A 24,956-nucleotide genomic window follows, 5' to 3' on the forward strand; every position below is an offset into this window, starting at 1 on the left:
TAACCATCTAAAAAGGAACGAAATCACATATATTATTGGAGATTTTAACGCGAAAATTGGTCAAGGACGACGATCTGACCTGATAGGTGAATATGGACTAGGGGAGAGCAATGAAAGAGGCGATAGATTATACCAGTTCTGTCAAGAACATGACATGATAATCGCAAATACATGGTTCAAATTACACAAAAGAAGATTATATACATGAAAGGGACCAGGAGATAACTCACTTCATATAATTAGAAATCAGATAGATTATATTCTAGTAAACAAGAGATTTAAGAATGGTGTCAAGAGATCAACGACATATCCTGGTGCAGATATCGGTTCAGACCATAATCCTCTAATAGCTGACATCCAAGTGAAGCTCAAAAAAGTCGAAGAAAGCCCCAAAACACCAAAATTACATATATCAGCATTCAACAAAACGCTAATAGAAAATGACCTGAATAATCAGCTAAAGAATTCAACAAATGAAAACAATACAGAAATATGGAACACGTTTAAAGATCTCACCTGGAAAGTAATGGAAAAATATACAACAACGATGCAGAGGCACAAAAAACAACAATGGATGACTGATGAAATCCTGGAATTGATGGAACAGAGAAGAAAACTGAAAGATAACAAAACAGAATACAAAGAAAAACAGAAACTAATTAAACAAAAGATAAAGGTAGCTAAAGAAAAGTGGATGGAGGATAAATGCAAGGAATTAGAAAAGTTGAATGAAAAACATGATACGTTTAATGTGTTTAAAAAAGTTAGAGAAGTAGCTGGTCTTTATCATAAGAAAACTCCACATACTATAACCGATTCGTCGGGAAAAATGATAATAGACGAACACGAAATTCGAACTACCTGGTATAATTATATAAATGAACTGTATAATGATGATAGACCCGAAGAACTGGAGACTTTAGATGAAGGGGAAGGACCAGAAATACTGAAATCAGAAATACTACATGCTATAAAATTGGCAAAAAACAAGAAAGCCGTTGGTCCCGACAACATACCTACAGAAATGTTAAAGCTCATAAATGAGGAAAACATTGGAATACTAGTCAAACTTTTCAATGATGTTTATTCGACTGGTGATATCCCTGAAGATTGGTTAAAGTCCGAATTCATAACCTTACCAAAAAAACAACGTCCAAAAAACTGTAGCGATTATAGAATGATAAGCCTTACGAGCCACACTTTGAAAATATTTCTACGTATCATCCACAGTAGCATCAGAGATAAATGTGAAGAAGACCAGGATGAAACACAATTTGGCTTCAGAAATGGACTGGGAACCCGGGACGCACTCTTTGCACTAAATGTGTTATTGCAGAAATGCCGAGATCAAAGGAAAGATGTCTTTGCTGTATTTATTGACTATGAGAAGGCCTTTGATCGAGTACAACATCACAAATTAATTAAAATATTAAAGGATAAAGGAGTTGATAGTCAAGATGTACGAATCATAAAAAAATTATACTGGCGTCAAACAGCGACAGCTTGCATAAATCGAAAATCAACAGAAATATGCAAAATACACAGAGGTGTCAGACAGGGTTGTATACTGTCCCCACTGTTATTCAATTTATATTCAGATAGAATATTTAAGGAAGTGCTGCATAATTTGGAATGGGGTGTGAAAGTTAATGGAATTCTGATAAATACAATCAGATATGCAGACGATACAGTTATTTTAAGTGATGATATAAATGGATTACAACACCTTTTAAATGCCATTGACACAGTAGGAAGAGAGTTTGGCCTAAATATAAAGTGTTCAAAAACAAAATACATGGTATTTAGCCGTTTGGCCCATCAAGATTCACGGTTATATGTTGATGGTCATATAATTCAAAGAGTACCCAGTTTTAAATATCTTGGTTGCCATATTACTGAACAACTAGATCCAGATAAAGAGATAAAATGTAGAATCGAGATAGCCCGCACGACATTTTTAAAAATGAGGTCATTCTTCTGTAATGATACCTTGCAACTTCAACTTCGAAAGCGCATGATTAAATGCTACATTTGGTCAGTCCTCTTGTATGGTGTCGAAGCATGGACATTAAAAATATCTACCATTAACCGTTTGGAGGCCTTTGAAATGTGGCTGCACAGACGTATACTGAAAATACCATGGACGGCTACGCTGACATATGTGGCAGTCCTTAAGAGAGCAAATGCTACCCGCGAGCTGCTTGATAATATCAAATATAGAAAGATGGCCTATTTTGGACACGTAGTAAGGGGAGACCGGTATAATATTCTTCAACTTATTATGATGGGTAAAATCGAAGGACGCAGAGGAATTGGTAGAAAGCAGGCCTCTTGGTTGAAGAATATCCGGGAGTGGACAGGAATAAAGAAAGCAGAACACCTATTTAGAATAGCTCGAGACAGAGACAGTTTCGCCATGTTAATCGCCAACGTCAAGGGGACTTGATAGGGCACGTTAAGAAGAAGATACATTGTAAATTATGATTCGGGAGTGCTCCTAGTAGCATTTAACGTGTCTTGGTTTGTTTATTTCTACTGTATCTTGATTGTAAATTTAGTTTTTTATCACATATCCAAAGTACTCACGTCTTCGTCTTTTGATAGTTAATTTTCCGCTTCATTTTTCACCCTTCTCGTTTTTTCCACGTTTGACATTCTCTGGATCCACGATATTCGGCCATAATAGTCCATGGAATTAAGGTCCCAACAACTATTTTCACGTTATGACGTGGACACCGACTTCTTCGGATATATCGAAGAAAAAATAAAGAATAACACTCATAGACACCATGTCTTTATTTTCTAACATAAGGTAAAATACAATAATAGTAGGTATGCTCATATAATAACACATCTGAAATAAATTAGAAAAATAAGCCACAACATAATCTCACAGAAAAATATAAACTACGAGCTATTCACTAAAGTAGCCAGTACAAGTATACACGTCTCATAGCATTAATTATTTTATGTATATTATCATACACTAATAGGTGTTTGTAACAAAAATCTCCAAGTTTTTTTTAACCTAATAATTTGCTTTTGTTAGGCGTTTTTGTTCTCTACAGATTTGTCGACAACAATTATTTGAATACTATATAATTTATAAGTAAGTACATACATGGATGAGAAAGGAGTATTGGAGTATGTTGATTCAGCGGAATGTGTCACCATTAGTCGTATTTTTTCTGCCTAAACCTGCTATTTCAGGTCATCTGTGTGAACTACTGCAGCCATTTATTATGTTGTTCTTATCTCTACTTTTTCTTGATTTGCTAATTATTTTGTTTGTCGTTGTTTAAATCATCAACTTTTAAAAAGTGAACTATATAAATTAAAAAAGAAACAGACAAAAACATGAACACTGGTTGCAGTAGTTTTCAAAGGTGACCTGGTATGACAGGTCTACTATAAGAACTATTAGTTTTTCAAGATCCATTTATCCATCCTGCTACCAATAGTTTCTGAAGTCCGTGGCACACGGTCAAATATTTGATCAAATTAGTTTGAGTATATCAAAAGATATATGACTTCTTTTCCGAATTTGATCAAATCCTCTAAAAATAGAGGATCTTCTATTATTCAAGATCATTGTAAGGCGTGCTACCTTAACGAATTTTACAATGTCAGGTTCTCCGAACTTCTATACCATTTCTATACGATTCAAAATTGCAACGCCTGCGCTACAAACCTTGCTCTTTTATTCCTCCATATAATCCTCTTAGGATTTTTAGCCCGAAACGTGTAAGCAGTTCTTGGCCCTTTTGAGTAAGTGACTACGTTTCTGCTCCATATGTTAGCTCTGGTCTTATTAGTGTTTTATAGACGGTCATTTTAATTTTTCCGTGTAGTTTTAAGGCCACCTGTCTTTTCAAGCCATAGTAACACTTATTGGAAAGCAGTATTCTTGCCATCACACTGTCTCAGTCCATTTTTGCAATGGAAGGGTCTTGAAAGATCGATCTAAAATCTGGTCATGCTAGCTGTTCCTGTGAGAGTACAGTTGACATATGACGTGCAATATAATATATACGTCATTGGTATATACCAAAGAAGTATTCCGTATATTTATTTTACGTCATATGTCAACTGTACGAGAAAAATGGCGGTGATGAAAAATGGTCCTATGGATGCATGTGGTTAAAGACAACTCGTTTTATAAGAAAAATCTGACAACGTGCAAACAAGTCTAGGTATATATAAGTACATTTTCAATGACGATTTCGTCCTTTTGGGCCCGTCTTTGGTAGATAGGAACGAAAAACTTAGATATTTTTGTAAACACCCGATATATAAAACATTCCTAACAGTGTGAGATTATATCGTTGAGTTGGCAATCGTATAACTTAACGTCTATCATTAATTACATTTTCACAGTTGAATTATATGAATTACCTAAAGATATTTTCAAAAATGTTCACTCATTTTTTACTTACAGTTATTATAGCACTTGTCTGTTTCTTAAAAGATGTGTAGAACTTTTAAATAACAGATATATTTATATTGTTGATAAAGTTCTTTGCAAATCTATAGGTACACAGTTCGTTTTCTTCTCTACTATGTTACACAAAGGTTCTAGAAAGCATTTTTACACATTTATTAATATAATTATTACACGTCGTGTTTTAGAGACCAAATGAAATATCATATCCCTTTGAAATGTTTATTCAATATTTTTCTAGCCAGATTTTTGAGTTACATATCAACATTACCTGCGAGGTAAACACGATATTATGTTTCATGAAAGTGTATAGTGAGTTGCCTGTGTTTTGGCTGCGTCAAGAATAAAATCAGCGCCACTTATCTAAAATAGATAATAAGACAGAACGAGTATCACATTAATAATATAAAAAATTATTAATATGTAGTGCTACTCATCGCCGCCATTTTTCTCGTACTCTTGACATATGACGTACGACATATATACGTCATATGTCAAGAGTACGATAAAAATGGCGGCGATGAATAGCTCTAGTAGTGAAATAGTTCACGTCTCATTTTGCTATTTTTGTGTGAATTAGGTTGTCGTGCTGTTTCAATGTGTTGTCACAATAAGATGTGTTTCGAAATTCTCGATAGATTTAAGAAATGCATCATAACTTTGTTGCCTAGCTAGCAGGTCTTGAAAATTTCTGTGCCTGTTTGTTTATTGTATTTATTTCTACTATTCAACACATAAATTTTATTAAAACGTTTTCGAATCGATTTAAACAATTTCTACAATCCATTTCCATTAATAACAATGAAATGTATTTTTTTTGAGGTTTAGTTATATTATTTGAGTTAGACCACGTTTTAAGAGTCTCTTAATAAAATTTAGGGATCTTTTAGCATAAATAATAAAGGAAATATACATGAACATGTTCAAAACAATGAACATTATTTCGAAAGAATTAGGTATCTAAGTAGGATTTTCATTTCTAGCTCTAGTACAACAATTATATATCATGTTTTATGGTACTTAAATTCCACTGGGTGTAGCTCTGTCGTCATGCTTATACTATATACCTACTTCATAAATCCTCTCAAAATTTTAATTAAAAAATTGCATTCTTCTAGATTGTAGATTTTTTAGTAGGTACACCGTACAATCAGGGATTACTATTGTGGGTGTGGTGTGTGTATGTGTTGTGTGTCAGAAAGATTCCAATAAAATGGGTACATCCCATAGGCACATCTCATAAAAATAACTGTACTGCACCTACACTTTGTCCACAGCTGACCTAAATAGGGCTTTTCATCAATTGTCATTTGTTTCGAGCTTCTGTCATATGTTGTATAATCTGTGTATAATATTAATATACACCGATTATACGACATATGATAGAAGCTCACTAGTACTATGTATGTAACAAAAATTCAACAATCCTTGGTGTTATCTTACTTACTTACTCATCACTCACACTTGAAATTAGAATCTAAAATGTGATAAAACTTTAGTAATTGTCGTTGAATCAAAGTTGTCAGCCAAATCGAGAAGAAAACGAACAAATTGAATCAGTAAACAGTAAAACCATATTTGAAATTCAACGGTCTTATGACTGATATAAGGTGAGATCCACGTGAGATTTAGCCAGTCTTGGCGACGGTACCTGCTACTTCCTGTCCTGTTCCAGATCCTCCAGAGGGCAGTTGTTGAGTAGTCGACATGTATTGAACATTTGAAGCTCCGGCGGTCTCTTTTTTATCAGGCATGAATCGCACTAAAATAGTAAATGATAAAGAGGAGTGTTAAAGTGTTAAAGTGTTAAAGTGTTAAAATGTTACAGTGTTGAAAAAGGGGAGTTATGCAAGTATTTATATTGTTGGTATGTTGTGTTATAATAAACAAAATTCATTAATGTATGACTAATTAATTAATTATAAATTTATTAGTTGTGTTTTTAGTGTTTTATGTAAATAAATCAAAATAAGTGTTAGAATACTGTATATAAATTAATGGTCCAAGAGCTGTGAGACATTTTTGAGTAGGTATTTTAGGCAACCTGAAAATTTTTCAGGTGACTCTTCCATGATGGCCTAATACAAAAATGCCGGTCTGGCTGGAGGGCAGCGGTTATTTTCCCCAAAAATCCCCCCCCCCCAAAGCTAAAAAAGGGCAAAAATTGTTATTACAAAAAATATCATTGACGTGACTTTAAAGTAAATTTAAATATTCAAATATAAAGAAAATAAACAGACCAGGCGATTTGAGGGCGATTTGAACTCTGCAAGATACTTGCATGGGCGCCCCAGGATTATTTTCAGGGGGTGCATCTGAACTTCAGAAGATTTCATCTGAATCTGTACATACTATTAACGAGAATAAAATACACAACTATACATGCATAACTATGTACATTCCTTCCGGACAGGGAGGTGCAATTGTTATTTTGACAGGGTATTTTTTAATGTTAAAAATAAATATTCTAAAAAAAAAAACAGTTTTTTTTTATGAAATTTTCCAACTGCCAGGTGATCAAACAAATTACGCGTGCATATGAATGAAAAGCGCTATAGGTAAGCAGCAGTGTGAGAAAGAGCGTATACCGATAGCTGTTTGCGTCCTCTGTTGTAGCTGAGCGAGTCCGTTCGCTCGAGAAAAATCACGTGACCTGGCGTTATCCATGTTGTTCCTCGAAACGTTAGAGTATTTATTATCATATATTATAGTTTTTTAAGTAACTTTTTCTTAATTAAAGGAAAATAATACGTACTATACAATAGATTTTGCAAATATGATAGAAAAAGACAAATTTATTATTATAAATATATAGGTAGAAAAGAATAAAACTATAAACTAAATTAATTCTGTTTCCGAATCTTGTACTTCTTCTTCAAACTCCTCAGCTGAGCTTAAATATTCATTCTCTTCTTCCACGTCAGACTCCCCTCGAGACTCAGATTCCTCTTCTACATGATCTGTAAATAGTTGTAATATGTATTTAGAATTAAATAAAAATTAATTAGTGATTAACTAGCTGAGTTGTTACGTACTCTCCGTCCTTTTATACGGAGTCGAAGCCTGGACAATCACGGGCGCATCTGAAGAACGACTTGCCGTTGTTGAGATGTGGAGTTATCGAATAAAGTTAAATATATCATGGACACACGCAACAAACACGGAAACATTAATAAAGATGAAAAAGGCAAAAGAAATACTCAACACTATGAAGGAAAGAAACATGAGCTACTTTGGTCTTACCTACACTAAGAAATAAAAACGTGATGTGATTGGATAAGGAAAAGTATTAAGCATTGGTAATTTTTCATTAATTCTAAATACATATTACAACTATTTACAGATCAGGTAGAAGAATTTGAGTCCCGAGGGGAGTCTGATGAAGGAGAAGAGAATGAATATTTATTTTAGCTCATTTTTCTTTCCTTCATAGTGTTGAGTATTTCTTTTGCCTTTCTTTTCCCTGGAGAAAGATACCCTGTCAAAATAACAATTGCACCTCCCTGTCCGGAAGGAATGTACATAGCTATGCATGTATAGTTGTATATTTTATACTCGTTAATAATATGTACAGATTCAGATGAAATCTTCTGAAGTTCAGATGCACCCCCTGAAAATAATCCTGGGGCGCCCATGCAAGTATCTAGCAGAGTTAAAATCGCCCTCAAATCGCCTGGCCTGTTTATTTTCTTTATATTTGAATATTTAAATTTACTTTCAAGTCATATCAATGATATTTTTTATAATAACAATTTTTACCATTTTTTAAATTTGGGGAGCATTTTTGGGGAAAATAACCGCTACCCTCCAGCCAGACCGACATTTTTGTATTAGGCTATCATAGAAGAGTCACCTGAAAAATTTTCAGGTTGCCTAAAATACCTACTCAAAAATGTCTCACAGCTCTTATACTATAAAGACTAAATAGAATAGGTGTAAAATTCGAAATAAAGGTAGATACCTACTCAATACTTAAAAAAATAAGTAAATGCCAGAAGGTACTTTCTGACATAAATCCCCGTTTCTCGTCCACTGCTTCACAATTATTTATTCTAAATTTTTGATGTTCATTTGAATATTCATTTAAAGATGAAGTTATCGAGTAACGAAGCGAGTGCAGCATCATACTGCTCATCATGACATTACGCATCTCTCTCTTGGGGACAGATTTGCAAGACGAACAGAAAGAAGATCCAGTCTGCCCAAAACGGATCACTACGAGGAGCAGCGAACGTCCTTCGATACGTAGCGGAAATATTCCTTTTCAGAGACACCCAACAGATCAGATTATTAGACCAGATGGACGACAAAGCAAGAACAAAATTCGCCGAATTAATGGACCATTTTAATCACATCAGCAAGAGATCGTACGGTATGATATCTTCCACCGAGGGAAACACAGAAGACCCACCCAAGCAGCAAATGCTTGGTAATGACTAAGAAAAAATAGCATATAAGTAGCTCTGCAACTATCGACTAACTCCCACCCTCAGCCGATATTTATTCCAAAAGACCTAGGCTACAAAAAAAAAATAACAAAAAATGGCACATACCAACCAAAAAAAATACTAACGAAACGTTAAAAACTGGGCAAGAGGTAGGGTTACCATAATTTATTAAGGACAAATCCAGACAGGGTTAGTCCAAGGGGTTGTAGAAAATGTTAAATGTGAATTTGACTGTGTTGCTACCTCTACATTGTACATATATGCGAAATGCATATGGCACAATTAAAAGTACATCTGTTTCGCTACAATATGCAACTAACATCGAAAATCTCTGACAGTTTAAAATACATATACACCTATGTTTTAACCCACTTTAGACCTAAGGTGCTGCGCAGAATGAAATTTCCCACCGCTGGGCCTAGTATTTTCCATTTTTTTAATAAAGAAAAAATCCGGACATTTCTCATATCCGGACGCCAATCCGGACATGTCTTTCAAATCCGGACTATCCGGACGAAATCCGGACGTATGGTAACCCTAGCAAGAGAGGATTTTCCCATTCAAGTGTTGAGAGCCTGGAGTCTGTTCAGACGAAAGGGTCTGTTAGACTTATGAAAGCTTGACGCTCGGACAAAAAAAAAATTGATAAAGACGACAAGAAAATGAAGACCACGGGACTGAAGCGCCTCACGCTTTCCTGTACTTTAAGCTTTAAGGGGAGTTTCGTTTTCCTGGACCCTCAAGAAACAAGCATTATTATATAGTAGCATCCCATTGCGCATCAGCGTGCTATGAGGAGTGTTTCTCGGGTGATTCTTCTCTCTTCTACCTGCACCAATCCAACTCACCCCAATGAATTGTATGACCAAATGTTCCTACGGGCATTGCGCAAGTCCCATTCAGGTCGGGGAATACTATTGTGTGTGTATATGTCTGGTGTGTGTTTGTGTTGTGTTTCAGAAAGATTCCATTAAAACTGGTACACATCATACGTACATCTTATTAAAATAACTGTACTATACCTACTTCCCCAATACCCCACTTTTTTACTCAAAACCAATTATTTTTGAGTATACACACGAGTTTTGAGGGCTGCAGCGTTGTCGCTTTTAACTATATTGATTGGTTCTGACGAAGTAGATGTAAATGCTCAAAAAGAAAAGCATTTAAGTACTATATAACAAAAATGCAACAATTCTTGGTGTTATTTGACTTATTTTAGTTATTGTATTTAAATGAAGACATACTCATCACTCAAGCTTAAAATTAGAATCAAAAATGTGATAAAACATTAAATAGTCGTTTATTCGAAGTTTTCCGTCAAATCGAGAAGAAAACGAACAAATTGAATCAGTAAACAGTAAAACCATATTTGAAATTCAACGGTCTTAAGACTGACATAAGGTGAGATCCTTGGGGGTTTTAGCCAGTCTTGGGAGCGGTGCCTGCTGCTTCTTGCCCTGCTCCCGGTCCTCCAGCGGGCATTGGCTGAGGGGCCTGGATGTATTGAATTTGTGAAGCGGGAGCCGTTGCTGGTGTGTCAGGCATGAATTTCACTAAAATAGTAAATGATAAAGAAGAGGTTCTATATAAACATTTATAGGTTGTGACGATAATATACTTTAATCGTCTGGAATGTGCCTATGTATTAAGAAAAACGTGTTTTTATGCCGTCTCTGATAGTATAAAAGACCGAACAGAATTAGAGCATTCTCTGTGTGCTGAACGAAGAATAACTAACTAGGAATAGGTGCGCTGAACGTATTCCGAAGCCTTCCGTTGATTTGGTGAGTTGAGCGAAATCGATGAACCTCAATCCCTTTCAACGGCTATGTGCGTTGAACGTATCCATCATTACATATTTTACCATTTGGCGCGCTGAACCAGATACCTCCTTTCTTTATACATTTATTTCGCGTTCAGAAATAAATGCGACTCCTAATTAATTCCCTTGATCGTCAGCTATTATTCATTGTATATCAAATATAGTCACTCTAACTTGAGGTTTACGAAAGCCCTATATGTAGAATATAATTATTATACTTAGCTAACGAAGGCTTGGAAGGCTTCAGAATACGTTCAGGGCACCTATTCCTGGTTAGTTACTCTCCGTTCAGCATAAAGAGAATGCTCTATCTATTGTAATGATGTTCTGTTCTTTCGTTTATCTCACAATAAAACACTGAAAAACGTTTGTTTTCTATACTTCCACAAAATTTATTACAACTATGTTATTACTACAGCTGTTTCGGCAAAGTGCCTTTCTCAAGTGATATATTTTACAATGTGTTTGCCTTTTTAAGTCTTTAACTGAAGAGGTTGAGGAGTGGGGAGCTGTTTGTCTCGAGTTGGTCATTCAGAATTATATCTGTATTTTTCAATTTATTAATTTCCATTGATTCTAAAAGTGATAGCTTAAGGCCTTTATTTTGAATATGTAGAATTTGAAACTCTTCATTGAAAGAATGATTATGATCTAGAAGGTGAAGTGCGTATGTAGAAGTGTCTGTTTTTCTATTGTTGAAAGCCCTTTTGTGTTCTGCTATCCGTTTGTCAAAAGTTCTGCCAGTTTGACCGATGTAAGTTTTCGGACAGTCACCACAAGTTAGTTTGTACACACCACTCTGTAGTTGTTTTCTCTTTCGGCTTTTATTGTTTTTAATATGTTTGCTTAAGTTGTTGTTAGTTCTGAAAGCTGGTGTTATTCCTTTCTTTTTTATGTATCTGGCTATTTTTGTTGTTATTTTGCCAGTATATGTGAGAGAGCAGAAGGTACTGGGTTCTTTCTGTGGTGGTGGATACACTAATTTCAAGGCTTTCTTATGGAGTTTTTGGTTTAAAATGTTGTTAACTGTTTGTTCGTTATAGCCATTGTTAACAAACAGTTAACAACATTTTAAACCAAAAACTCCATAAGAAAGCCTTGAAATTAGTGTATCCACCACCACAGAAAGAACCCAGTACCTTCTGCTCTCTCACATATACTGGCAAAATAACAACAAACATAGCCAGATACATAAAAAAGAAAGGAATAACACCAGCTTTCAGAACTAACAACAACTTAAGCAAACATATTAAAAACAATAAAAGCCGAAAGAGAAAGCAACTACAGAGTGGTGTGTACAAACTAACTTGTGGTGACTGTCCGAAAACTTACATCGGTCAAACTGGCAGAACTTTTGACAAACGGATAGCAGAACACAAAAGGGCTTTCAACAATAGAAAAACAGACACTTCTACATAAGCACTTCACCTTCTAGATCATAATCATTCTTTCAATGAAGAGTTTCAAATTCTACATATTCAAAATAAAGGCCTTAAGCTATCACTTTTAGAATCAATGGAAATTAATAAATTGAAAAATACAGATATAATTCTGAATGACCAACTCGAGACAAACAGCTCCCCACTCCTCAACCTCTTCAGTTAAAGACTTAAAAAGGCAAACACATTGTAAAATATATCACTTGAGAAAGGCACTTTGCCGAAACAGCTGTAGTAATAACATAGTTGTAATAAATTTTGTGGAAGTATAGAAAAACAAACGTTTTTCAGTGTTTTATTGTGAGATAAAATGAACTTCCATCAAGTAACGGTCGAATCCATCAAATATAGTCACACTAACTTGAGGTTTACGAAAGCCCTATATGTAGAAATATAATTATTATACTTAGCTAACGAAGGCTTGGAAGGCTTCAGAATACGTTCAGGGCACCTATTCCTGGTTAGTTACTCTCAGTTCAGCATAAAGAGAATGCTCTATCTATTGTAATGATGTTCTGTTCTTTCGTTTATACTGCCAGAGATGGTACAAGAGCAAGTTTTGTTTAATACATAGGACATGGGCGTACTTTAGACGATAAACGTATATTATTGTCACAACGTGATGAACTGTTTGTGTATGAACATTATACATATAATAATTTTTTCAAGTAAATTAGACAAAATTTATTAACTTTTGACAGCACGATACCTTTATCTAATCGTTTTACATCTTTTTATGTAACTAAAAATGGAATTAATTCGTGATTATACGAATTTTACAATTTAATACTAACATAAAAGACATAGATATACACCAAGCATATCTGACGTGTGTGCTGACGACAAGATATTTTGCAGTTGTTCGATCTGCCTCTCTCTGGCGCATTGAAACTCCTCACTCTCTCACTTCGCCATCAAAATAGACGCTGCTATACTTACTTGATGTAAGACAGAAAGACAGAGACACAAAGAACAACGAAAAAAGAAGATGTCGTCACTTAGCTTTACAGACTGCTCAGTCTATGTTAATATTCGAGTATATTGAAATGTTAGCTATCCTGATCCCCAAGTATATGTAAATCAGGTTGGCAATATTGACAGTTGAAGTAGTCTAATAAAATGGTCGTCACGAAGCGTTGCATATGAATTATGTCTCCCAGTAAATATACCTAATTAATAAGTACTCGGCAAGCTTCCTTCTCCAAAAGGTTATGGACTCCAGTTTTACATGCCAAGAGTACATTCAATAAGAAGTAAAGTTTTTTAGTGTTGCTGTTTATACCGACCGGCAGTGTTGTGAGTGACCGCAAAAAAATGGCAGTCCAAGGTTTAAATGGCGCGAATTCAACCGTGAGTTTGTATCCGCAATTAACATCTACGAACTTTTCGTCATGGAAATTTAGATTAGGCAATCTTCTAGATGCCAAAGGTGTTAAAGATTTTATTACCACTGAAGTAACTGCAACGCAATTCACACAATTATCAAGAGACGAGCAAAATCAACATAAAAAGCATGATGCAACAGCAAGATCGATCATTGTCACATGCATTACAGATGAACATTTAGAATATATTCGTGACTGTGACTCAGCATTCGAAATGATAAAAAGTTTAGAAAAAGTGTTTGAAAGAAAAAGTATTCTTTCTCGTTTATATGTGCGGAAAAAGTTGTTAACGTTGAAATATAAACAAGGTATCGATTTACAAAAATTTTTCGTTGAATTCGATTCTTTAATCCGAGAGCTTGAATCGACTGGAACTACAATCGAAGAAGATGACAAGGTATGTCACCTTTTGTTGACAATGACAGATACGTTTGACACTGTTATTACTGTCCTAGAAACTTCAAATGATAAACTATCTGTTGATTTCGTTAAAGCAAAATTATTAGATGCAGAATTGAAGCTGAAAAATAATGTACAAGAAAGTGAAGAATCCTCTTTTTATACGAAGCAATACAATAAAAAACCCCGATGCTCATTTTGTGGACTTGAAGGCCATCTAGTGTCCAATTGTTTCAGAAAAAACAATAATCGAGGTAGATTTTTTCGAGGAAATAACTATTCCCGTGGCAGAAGAGCCAATAATGATACACAAGGTAAACAGAATATACATGTAGCCGAAGACGAAGTAAGTTTTATCACAGCCCTACCAGCTGAAAATCTCAAGAATGATGACAGCCAAATTTCGTTTATAATAGATTCTGGAGCATCACAGAATATGTGCAGCAATAAATATAAACAATTTATAAGCAATATTATTGAAATTGAGCCTGTTGGCATTAAAATAGCAGATGGAAGAGTGATGACGGCTCGTACAAAAGGTAAATTAAAAGTTTATTACAATGAAACTCCTATTAACATTGATGTTCTCATTTTAAATGAACTAGAATATAATTTATTATCAGTCAGTAAACTAAACAGTTTAGGTTTCACAGTAGTATTTAAAGAAAATAAGGCTGAAATAAGAAAAAAGAACTTTAAACTTATTTGCTATAAACATAAGAGTAACTTATTTGCTGCAAATTTTCAATTAAATAATTTTCAATCTAGTTTAGTAGCAAAGCCTAGCGATAAAGACTTATGGCATTTACGTTTAGGACACGTAAATAGAAGGGGACTACAATTGTTGGGACTTCCCTATTCAGATAAACTATGTGACTCGTGTCAACAAGGAAAAGCCACAAGGCAACCTTTTAAAGAAGTTATATACAAAAAATCCTCTAGAGTTGGGGAACTTTTACATGTTGATACTTGGGGACCATCCAAAGATCCCACATTTTCTGGTGAAAAGTATTACTTATCAATTATTGATGATTTCTCACATTTTAGTGTTGTATATTTAATGACAAGAAAAAGCGAAAGCGAATCACATCTTATTAATCATATTGAAAAATTAGCTGCAGAAGGCAGGAGAGTATCTAGAATAAGAATGGATAAAGGTGGAGAGATGTCTTCTAAATATTTTAAAAACTATTGTATACAACATGGTATAGTACAAGAATTTACTGCAGGGTACACACCTCAGCAGAATAGTATAGCCGAACGACTTAATCGTACTATTTTAGACAAAGTAAGAGCAATGTTTGTAGAAACAAATCTTCCAAAGAGTTTGTGGGGAGAAGCAGTTAGAACAGCTGTTTATCAGCTTAATCGAACTCCATCACGAGCAATTGAATTACAAGTACCAGCAGAAATATACTTAGGCAGACTTGACTTGTCTAAACTTAGAATTTTTGGTTCAAAAGTATGGTACTACAACCTACCAAAGCAAAGTAAATTAGAACCAAGAGCAAGTAAAGGTGTAATGGTTGGATACAGTGGTGCTGGTTATAGAATTTGGAATCCACTGACCAAGCAAATCAAAATTTCAAGAGATGTTGTTTTCGATGAAACACAGTATAAATATTCTCCAGAAATATCATCGAATAATCAAAATGTTGAGGAAATTTTACCAAGCCAAAATGAATTGGAAACATTTGAAACAAATTATGAAGAAAGTACAGTCCAAACATTAAGAAACACTACTGAAATTAATTCACAAGATGAAGAACCAGTAAATTTACAAAATACCAAAATTACTTCCTCCAATAGAGAAATAAAACAACCTTCGAAGTTCAAAGACTATGAACTTTATTATGCATATTGCTTAGTTACATCAACACCAGTAACTTATGAAGAAGCAGTAGAGGAGGATGAATGGAAGCAGGCAATAGAAACAGAACTAGAATGTCTTGAAAAAATGAACACGTGGAGTGAAGCCACAAAAATACCTCATGATCAACAAATCATAAATACAAAATGGGTATTTAAAACAAAAAGTGATGGCACGAAAAAAGCTCGCTTAGTCGCCAAGGGTTATGAAGAAGAAGTGTTTTTAGATATATATTCACCGGTAGCTAAGATGGCAAGTGTAAGAATTTTATTATCACTGGCTCTCAATAACGACTGGAAGGTATACCAATTAGACATTCCTTCAGCGTTCATCAACGGAGTGCTACAACATGATGTTTATATTCATTGTCCTAAGGGTTATAAACGACAAAGCAAAGTTCTCAAACTACAAAAGGCTTTATATGGACTAAAAGAATCACCCAAATGCTGGAACCAACGATTCAACAAATGGGCAATCAAAATTGGTTTTAAAAGTGCGGAAAGTGACTGTTGCGTTTATACAAAGAAAAATGTGTGTATGTGTATATGGGTCGATGATATCCTATTGTGCGGTGAAGATAGCGATTCGATTCAAAAAATTATTGAAAGTTTAAAAAGTGAGTTTAATGCAAAAAATCTCGGTTGTGTAAACAACTTTTTGGGTATTGATTTTGAATATTCTGTAAATAAAAATGATGTAAAAATGTATATTTCTCAAAAACCCTTAATCAATAAGATAATTGAGAAATTTAATATGACGAATTGCAATGTTTGCAAAACACCAATGGAAACAGGTTTTCAGGTTGACAAAACTAATGCTGATAATCAAATCTCTGTCAATGTGCCTTATAGGCAATTAATTGGAAGCTTAATGTATATTGCATTGGGTAGTCGCCCTGACATAATGTTTTCAATCTCTTATTTGAGTCAATTTCTCGATTGTCCTGATGATATATTATGGAAAGCTGCTAAACGTATTATTAGATATTTAAAAAATACAATTAATTTCTGTCTTATATACAGTAAAAATATAAAAAGAAAACCTTTAATATTTGCATATTCAGACTCAGATTGGGCAGCAAATGTAAATGATAGAAAAAGCATGTCAGGAGGTATAGTATATTTTCTAGACAATCCAGTTTCATGGTATTCAAGGAAACAGAGCACTGTTTCATTGAGCAGTACTGAGGCCGAATATATTTCATCAACTGTTACATGTTGTGAGTTATTGTTCACAAAAAACTTAGCAGAAGAATTATTGAACGAGAAAATAACTGGTAGTATATTATATATAGATAACCAGGGAGCTATATGTATTGCAACAAATTCATTTAAAGGTAAAAGGTCTAAGCATATAGACACAAAATATCATTTCATTCGAAATTTAATTGAAAACAATGTAATTACTTTACAGTACATAAATACAAAATCAAACTGTGCTGATATTTTCACTAAAGCTCCTTCAAATGAAATATTCTCACGTCTCAGAACTTTGATCAAAATTCAAGAATGTTGAAAGTTTTTATAGATTAGTACTTTTATACTTTAGGCACAACTCATGTGAATTATCTATTTGCTTTTTTTATTTTTTATCATATTCTCATGTTAATATTTTTTGAGTTAATGAAAGTTATTTTTTGAATATTTTTCTATATAGGTATGAGTTGTAACCTGAGTAATGTAGGATGTATAAGTATGTTTTTATGATTTCATTTAGTTCAATTTTTGTCAAGACTTGGTTAGAGTCAAGATTGTTGTTTAGTCGACAATTCATCCAAATTTACTATTTATGTAAATGTTGTATAAATTGAGAGGGGGTATTGAAATGTTAGCTATCCTGATCCCCAAGTATATGTAAATCAGGTTGGCAATATTGACAGTTGAAGTAGTCTAATAAAATGGTCGTCACGAAGCGTTGCATATGAATTATGTCTCCCAGTAAATATACCTAATTAATAAGTACTCGGCAAGCTTCCTTCTCCAAAAGAGTATACGTCTGTGATATTGTCTGGTTGTAACCAATTCGACTTTTAGATTAGTGTGAAATTTTCCTATCAATTTTTTAGATCTAGAATAGTCTTGGCTCCAATCAATCAGAATTTTCGATGCTATTCTCAAAGAAGAATTTATGAAACTGCTAAGTTTTAATAAAGACTAGTTTATAGTTCAATCTCACTCAAGAATAAGGTAAAACGAAGATTAGTACGATTTTGAAAACAATTTTTAGTTTTAGTACCTAAACATTTTTTTCTTTCAAAAACTTGCAGTTACAGTTTATATAATTTAAAGTGAAGTTATTTTGTAACATCTTTATTAGACTAGTCTGTTTATAGGCCTGGATCTTACTTATCAAACAAAAGTTTATTAATAGCAAGTTGAAAATTTGTTAATAGCTTAACGGTGTCTGGTTATAGACAAACTTTGATGTACGGGAACACTACAACGGGGAAGTTTTAATTGTGGAACCGGTTACAGGTTTCGAACATCAGGGGTAAGAGCACGCAAAATAGAATTCTATTTTGCTGACGTCACCAAATCGAATTTCACAATGGGAGACTCGACGGTTGCTAGGCAACGTGACGTCACTAAAATAGAATTCTATTTTGCGTGATTCCACTACAGACTACGAAAACTTTCCATGCATTTTGTCTCTCAATGTACTCTCATGTAAAAATCAGACTGCTATTTACCAAAAATCTAATTTCTGTAATCTGACATGTTTTACGTGTCGAACATATTGAAATGCCTAACATATTTGTCGAACAAACATTTTTTTTTATATACACACACCGGCAAAATTAGCCGAACACCTTAAAAATGAGACATGTTTGATGTCTTGAATCTCCTAATCCTGTTGACCGATTTGAGTGATTCTTTTAGTATGTTATAGCCTTATTAGTTAAGAATATCGGTGTAATAATATTGTTGCTAGACAGGTAAATGTCATTTTATACCGGGTGTTACAATCATACTGTGTTTTTTTCTTAAAGTTCGGAACACCCTGTGGAATATTCTAGCATGTATAAAATAATAAAATTAAAACTCGATTGTAGACTTAGGCTTTCTTAACCTTTTCTTTTTTGATTCATTTGCTTATGTTGAAAAATAAAAAAAGTTATGTGGTTTAACAGCTAGCCACGCTTTTTATCAATAAATCCTCATAGTAGGGGAGGAAAGTATGCTAAATTTGCAGTTACTCGAGCCTTATGGGGACCTATTGGATTGTGAAGAGTGGGTGCTAAAACCAAAAAAAGTTACGTTAAGTTTTTCATAAAGTGTGGGACTCTCCATTTTTTAATTTAATTTTCCATTTCTGCCAATCGTTTTTTCCGATTATAGGAAATATAGGCTATATCTATCCATAATTGGAAAAAATGTTGGGAATAAAAGTTGCTTTTTTACGCCAAGGATCCAAATCTGCAATAAAAATTTGGGGCTCCTATTAAAGATTTTAAAGTAACCCCCACCTCACCTCCGTGAGGGGTCGTGTTTGGTGCCATTCGGTAGATTTTTGAAAAATATTGAATAGGTGTATTTTGCAGTTTTACGATCTGATGTTCATTTCGCGAAATATCGCAGGGTTAGTATTTAAAATTTTTAATTTACCTCCCACCCCTCTTCGTGGGGTGTCACGAGTCTCCACGGAGGTAGGGTGGGGGATTTAATTTAAAATCTTAAATAGGAGCCCCCAATTTTTATTTTAGATTTGGATTCTTGACGTAAAAATAAGCAACTTTTATTCGACACATTTTTTCGAATTATGGATAGATAGCGCTATAATCGGAGAAAAATGATTGTTTCAAATGGAAAATTAAATTAAAAATGAAAAGTCCCTCACTTTATGGAAAACTGAACTTAGCCTTTTTATGATGTTAGCACATACTCTTCACAATCCAATAGGTCCCAATAACGCTCGAGTAACTGCAAATTTAGTATACTTTCCTCCCCTACTATGAGGATTTATTGATGAAAAACATGGATAGATGTTAACGCACATAACTTTTTTATTATCTTACATAAGTAAATGAATCAAAAAGGAGAATGTTAAGAAAGCCTAAGTCTACAATCGTGTATTGATTTTAATATTTTACATATGTTAGAATATTCCACAGGGTGTTCCAAACTTTAAGAAGAAAACACAGTATGCTTGGTACACCCGGTATAAAATGATGTTTACCTGTCTAGCAAGAATATTATTACAACGATATTCTTAAATAATAAGGCTATAACATACTAAAAGAATCACTCAAATCGGACCAGTGGTTTAGGAAATTCAAGACATCAAACATGTCCCATTTTTAAGGTGTTCGGCTAATTTTGCCGGTGTGTGTATTATATACGCTGTCATATTGCTATTGAATAAACTTAAAAACAACCTGATGGTTTTCATAATCATAAACTTGTCAGTATAACACCTTCCACAATTAAAATCATGTTCCGCAATTAAAACTTCCCTTGTTCCAGTGTTCCCATATATCAAAGTTGGTCCGACTAGACATAGTTAAGCTACTAACAAATTTTCAGCTTGCTATTAATCAACTTTTTTGGTACGCGGGATCCAGGCCTATTAGAATTAAAATTTAATTTTTAAAAAATTTACGCAATATGACAGCGAAATATCAGTATTATACGGCATACACACGTTTCGACCGTGCCGTCCGACACGACTAAACTCCTCAGCCATCCTTGTTAGGGTAAGCTCTACACACGTCACGACCATAATATCCGACAAGAAAGAACTTCCAGACCATCCCTGGTGCTACACGCGTTCCGACGTCTGTCGAGCTGTCGGTATATTAGGGTTGTAAAACCATATCGTACAACTTTTTTTGTGATATCAAAAGCCTACACACACGTTGGCCCTGACGCGACCAACCGTTGCGTCGAGCCCAACGTCGGTTACGACAGTTCGATGGTTTAGTCGGAACACGTGTAGACCGTTTTAGAAGGTGTGCAGCGACCAGCAAGGAATTTGGTGACATTTTAACATTTTCCTACTACTGAATGATTTCTATTAGTGTAGGAAACAGAGGTTGAACCTCGCAAAATGGACACAAGTCCGGTTTTATTTTTTTCTGGTATATCAAGGGGTGGTTATTATGACACTAACTTTTTCTTAAAAAATTTCGCCCCGGAATCCCCCTTTTCATCCCTTTAAAGGGGGTAATTTGTGGTTTTTGCGAAACGTAGCCCTTCACTTAATAGTAAAATGAAGAGGATGATATTTCCTACTATTTATTTCCCGACAGCATATGTCTATCACCCACCGTTTAGCGGGGGTGGTGCCCCAAATTTTACAAATTTTTAAAAAAGGTGTTTTAAAAAAAATTATTTTTCCCTGACTGTAATGAAAATTAAGAAGAAACCCTGCGGAAATTAATCACAAATAAGTGGCTGATTTTTTGGTATAGGTTTCATTTAAGGGCAATTGCAAATTTTTAAATTACAGGGTGTTACATTTTAAAAAACCCCTTTTTATACCATCTGAACCGCCTATGCTAGAGTAAAAAAACTTTCAGCGATTATCCAGGTATAGGTGTTATTTACAAATTTTTATAATGCACCTCCATTTTTTTTTCCGGAACTACCCCAAAAAAGGAGAATTAATAAAGAAAGTGATTTTCTTGGAATCCTGCACACACCATGCCCTTTATTAAAATGCTTCATATATCATTTTGTACACATTCTTATTACCCAGGCATGGACACCAAAAGCGATTTCTTGTTGCAACCCTTGTAGCCAAAAAAAAAAAAATAAATAAAGCTTGAAGGCTTAAAATAAATAAAGGTTGAAAATTTTTTTTTTGCTTTTTGACCCATATGGACATATGCTTCATCAATAGGGTGTCAGTCCTACTATTTGCAGACGATACTGCCCTTCTCACCGCAGGCTCTTCAAGGGACACTCGTGTAGAGCCTTCTGTATTCGAAAAAGCCCAAACATTGCTGGACAAAATGGTCAGATGGTGTAACAGGTGGAGAGTTACGCTCAACGCCACGAAAACCCAGATGATCGCCTTCAGACATCCTAGTAGCCGATCCTCATTCGAGGAGGCTAGGATCGTTCTCCAGGGAGAGAGGCTCGAATATCGTCCTTCGGTGGTCTATTTGGGAGTTCACTTCGACTGGACTCTCAACTGGAACACTGACGTTACAAACACCTTAAACAAGGTAAGGAAGAGAGCCTGTCTCCTGGGAGCACTTTCTGGAAGGTTTGGAGGTACGTCCAGCAAAACACTTGTACATACGTACAAAACCTTCATAAGACCGATAATCGACTACAGATCGTGTCTCTATACTCTGCTAAAACCACGAGCCAACAACAGAATTGCTGCCACAGAACGTAGGGTTCTGAGGAAGTGCCTGAGGAAGGGAAGGTTGTATCCGTCTGTACTAGTACATCCACTCGCTAAAATCCCCAAAATAGTCGACAGAATACGTTCTCTCGGCAGCAAGTATACAATGCGCGTCATCAATGGCTCTAACATTAGAGCCAAAAACATCCTAAAAACACCTTGCAATAGGCGCGGTTTTAGACTCACCGGGATTCCCAAAAATAAAGTTCCGTTCCCTCCGGCTAAACTTCTTCAATTAGCTAGAAACGAACTTCCCGATGAGTTCCACGAAATTCTAGAAAACACTCCCCTACTATATCGCAGATAACCAAACTGCATCCCAAAAGCTGAATCCAAGAGCCGTTCCACAAGTGACAGCTACCTTCGCTGTTTGGCGGGTATCTAACGCAGAGATTAGCAAATACAGGACATATCATTTCTTCTCGCTCGCTCCAGCTAGCCCAGCACATAGCAAAAAAATCACCGTCTAAACCCACACGTCTCAACAACATGCTTCCCTTTGGAATCAACCATGTTCCACACACTCCCGCAAAAAAAAAGGGAGTTCCAGTACCCTGAAGAGGCTCAAGCCTAAACGGGGAATAAATAACATGTCTTGATTGATGATCAATAGGGTTTTTCATAAATATATATGATTATTGCAACATCCCTGCGGAAAATACCCCTATCCTTGAAAATAAACTGCAGAAACTACCCCTATCCCTTGGAGAGCATGTTTTTACGATTTTCTCATTACCTATGAATTTTGTTAAAACCAACTTATACAGAATTAAAGACCATTATTTTCTCTACAAATAAGTTCCTATGCATTTTTTTCGTATAAGCAACCGTTACGGCACAGTGGTGCCCTAAACCTCAGAAATGCTTTAGCGGGCTCCAGATTTTGTTTTTTTTTCGTCACCTATTCATTTTATTGATAACGTACTTATGGAAAATATAAGAACACACTGTCTGCTACACATTATGACCTATGCATATTTTATTTTCTTTGCACCCTAAAGCCACAGTGGTGGCCCAAAATCAATTTTTGATTATTTTCTTTATTAATTCTCCTTTTTTTGAGGTGGTTTCGGGGAAAATATAGGGGTGCATTATACAAATTTTTAAATAACACCAGTACATGGATAATCACTGAAAGTTTTTTTATTCTAGCATAGGCGGATGTAGGGGTTTTTTAAAATGTAACACCCTGTAATTTAAAAATTTGCAATTGCCCTTAAATGAAACTTATACCAAAAAATCAGCCACTTATTTGTGATTAATTGGGTTTCTTCTTAATTTTCATTACAGTTAGGGAAAAATAATTTTTTTTAAAAAACACTTTTTAAAAATTTGTCAACTTTGGGGCACCACCCCCGCTAAACAGTGGGTGATAGACATATGCTGTCTGGAAATAAATAGTAGTAAATATAGTCCTCTTCATTTTACTCATTTAGTCCTTTTCAAATTTACTATTAAGTAAATTTTTTGCAAAACGTACAGGAAGGGCTACGTTTCGCAAAAACCACAAATTACCCCCTTTAAATGGATGAAAAAGAGGGTTCAGGGACGAAATTTTTAAAGAAAAAGTTAGTCTCATAATAAGCACCCCTTAATATACCAAAAAAAAAATAAAACCGGACTTATGTCCATTTTTCGAGGTTCAACCTCTGTTTCCTACACTATATAACAAATATGTATTCTAATACAATTTTTTAATACGATACAATTTAATTAAACAGTTATTTGCTAAATTTTGTAATACCACTATTTAACTATCGAAACCCGGAGATCTGGTAGTTGAATGCCCTGGTATTTTCTAAATTCTTCCAATATAACTTCTTCACGGGTACGCCAAAAGAAAATCCAATTTTTGTTGTGTTATATCTGTCTGTCTTTCACTGTTAGACAAAAATGTGATGAAAAATGAAGTGATTGATGTTTTACAAGCAAAAGAATGTTATAAAGTTCTCGTGTAAATGTTAAAAGTAACTGCATGCAGAAAAGTTATTAGAAATAGATAAGTAGTATACCTCCTCTTCTTCTTAAGATAACTATCACTGTGGTCGATCCTGAAACATATATGTTTTCTTTAAAAGCAAAAGGAATTTACTAATTTTTCCTAAAACTCTCTTGGACGCCATCAAACCATGTATGTCGCTATAAACTTGCCACGTACCATAATATACAGAGTAGGCCAAAGAAAACAGTTCACCTCGATATTTGGCAGTATTTATTGCATTTTAAGGAAATTAAGAAACAGGTCGATTTTTAATCTAAGTGGCACACATTTTTACGGTACATACATCTGTCATTTGTCAACCCCCTCCCTTCCACTTCCTCCACCCCTTATTTTTAAATAGGACATAGGGGTCGTGTGCTAGCTCAATTGAACGGTTATTCAATTCTCTATTCAGTAATATAAACATTAATATAATTATTTGTACACGTTGTCCAAGAAAAAATATTCTAATTAAATTACTTGACACAAAAAGAAGAATGTATGTAATTTATTTAATTCAAAATATGTGCACTCAACTGCTGTCACAAAACAGAAACAATGTTTTTGATAAATAAACATTGCTTTTCGCTTAATTTCAATGTTCAAGCTGCCACTCATGTGCCTCTTGGTAAGTTGAATATTGAATTTAATCAACAAACAATGTTTATTTATCAAATAACATTATTATTACATTATTTTCTGTTTTCTGTCAGCAGTAGAATGAATTTTGAGTTAAATAAATTACATACATTCTTTTTTTTGGTTCAATTAATTTTTTTGAAATAATTTTTCTTGAACACCCTGTATAAATAAT

The 24,956-nt window shown here is 34.5% G+C and overlaps 1 protein-coding gene across 3 annotated transcripts in view; it reads right to left on the reverse strand.

The window, feature by feature from the left end:
- Nucleotides 1–2,781: 2,781 nt before the first annotated feature.
- The window catches only part of LOC114326607 (neuronal synaptobrevin), a 76,482-nt gene continuing 54,307 nt past the window's right edge, over nt 2,782–24,956 (reverse strand). For 2 of the 3 annotated variants that reach the window (XM_028275024.2, XM_028275025.2), the window contains exon 5: nt 10,174–10,445. In XM_028275024.2, coding sequence (XP_028130825.1) covers nt 10,312–10,445 — 134 coding nt within the window. In that variant the 3' untranslated portion in view covers nt 10,174–10,311. Of the gene's footprint in view, nt 6,204–10,173; nt 10,446–24,956 lie in introns of those variants that run through there. The other variant, XM_028275026.2, reaches the window with a different exon arrangement.

The sequence above is a fragment of the Diabrotica virgifera genome, chromosome 3, assembly GCF_917563875.1.
Source record: "Diabrotica virgifera virgifera chromosome 3, PGI_DIABVI_V3a".
Classification (NCBI taxonomy): Eukaryota; Metazoa; Arthropoda; class Insecta; order Coleoptera; family Chrysomelidae; genus Diabrotica; species Diabrotica virgifera.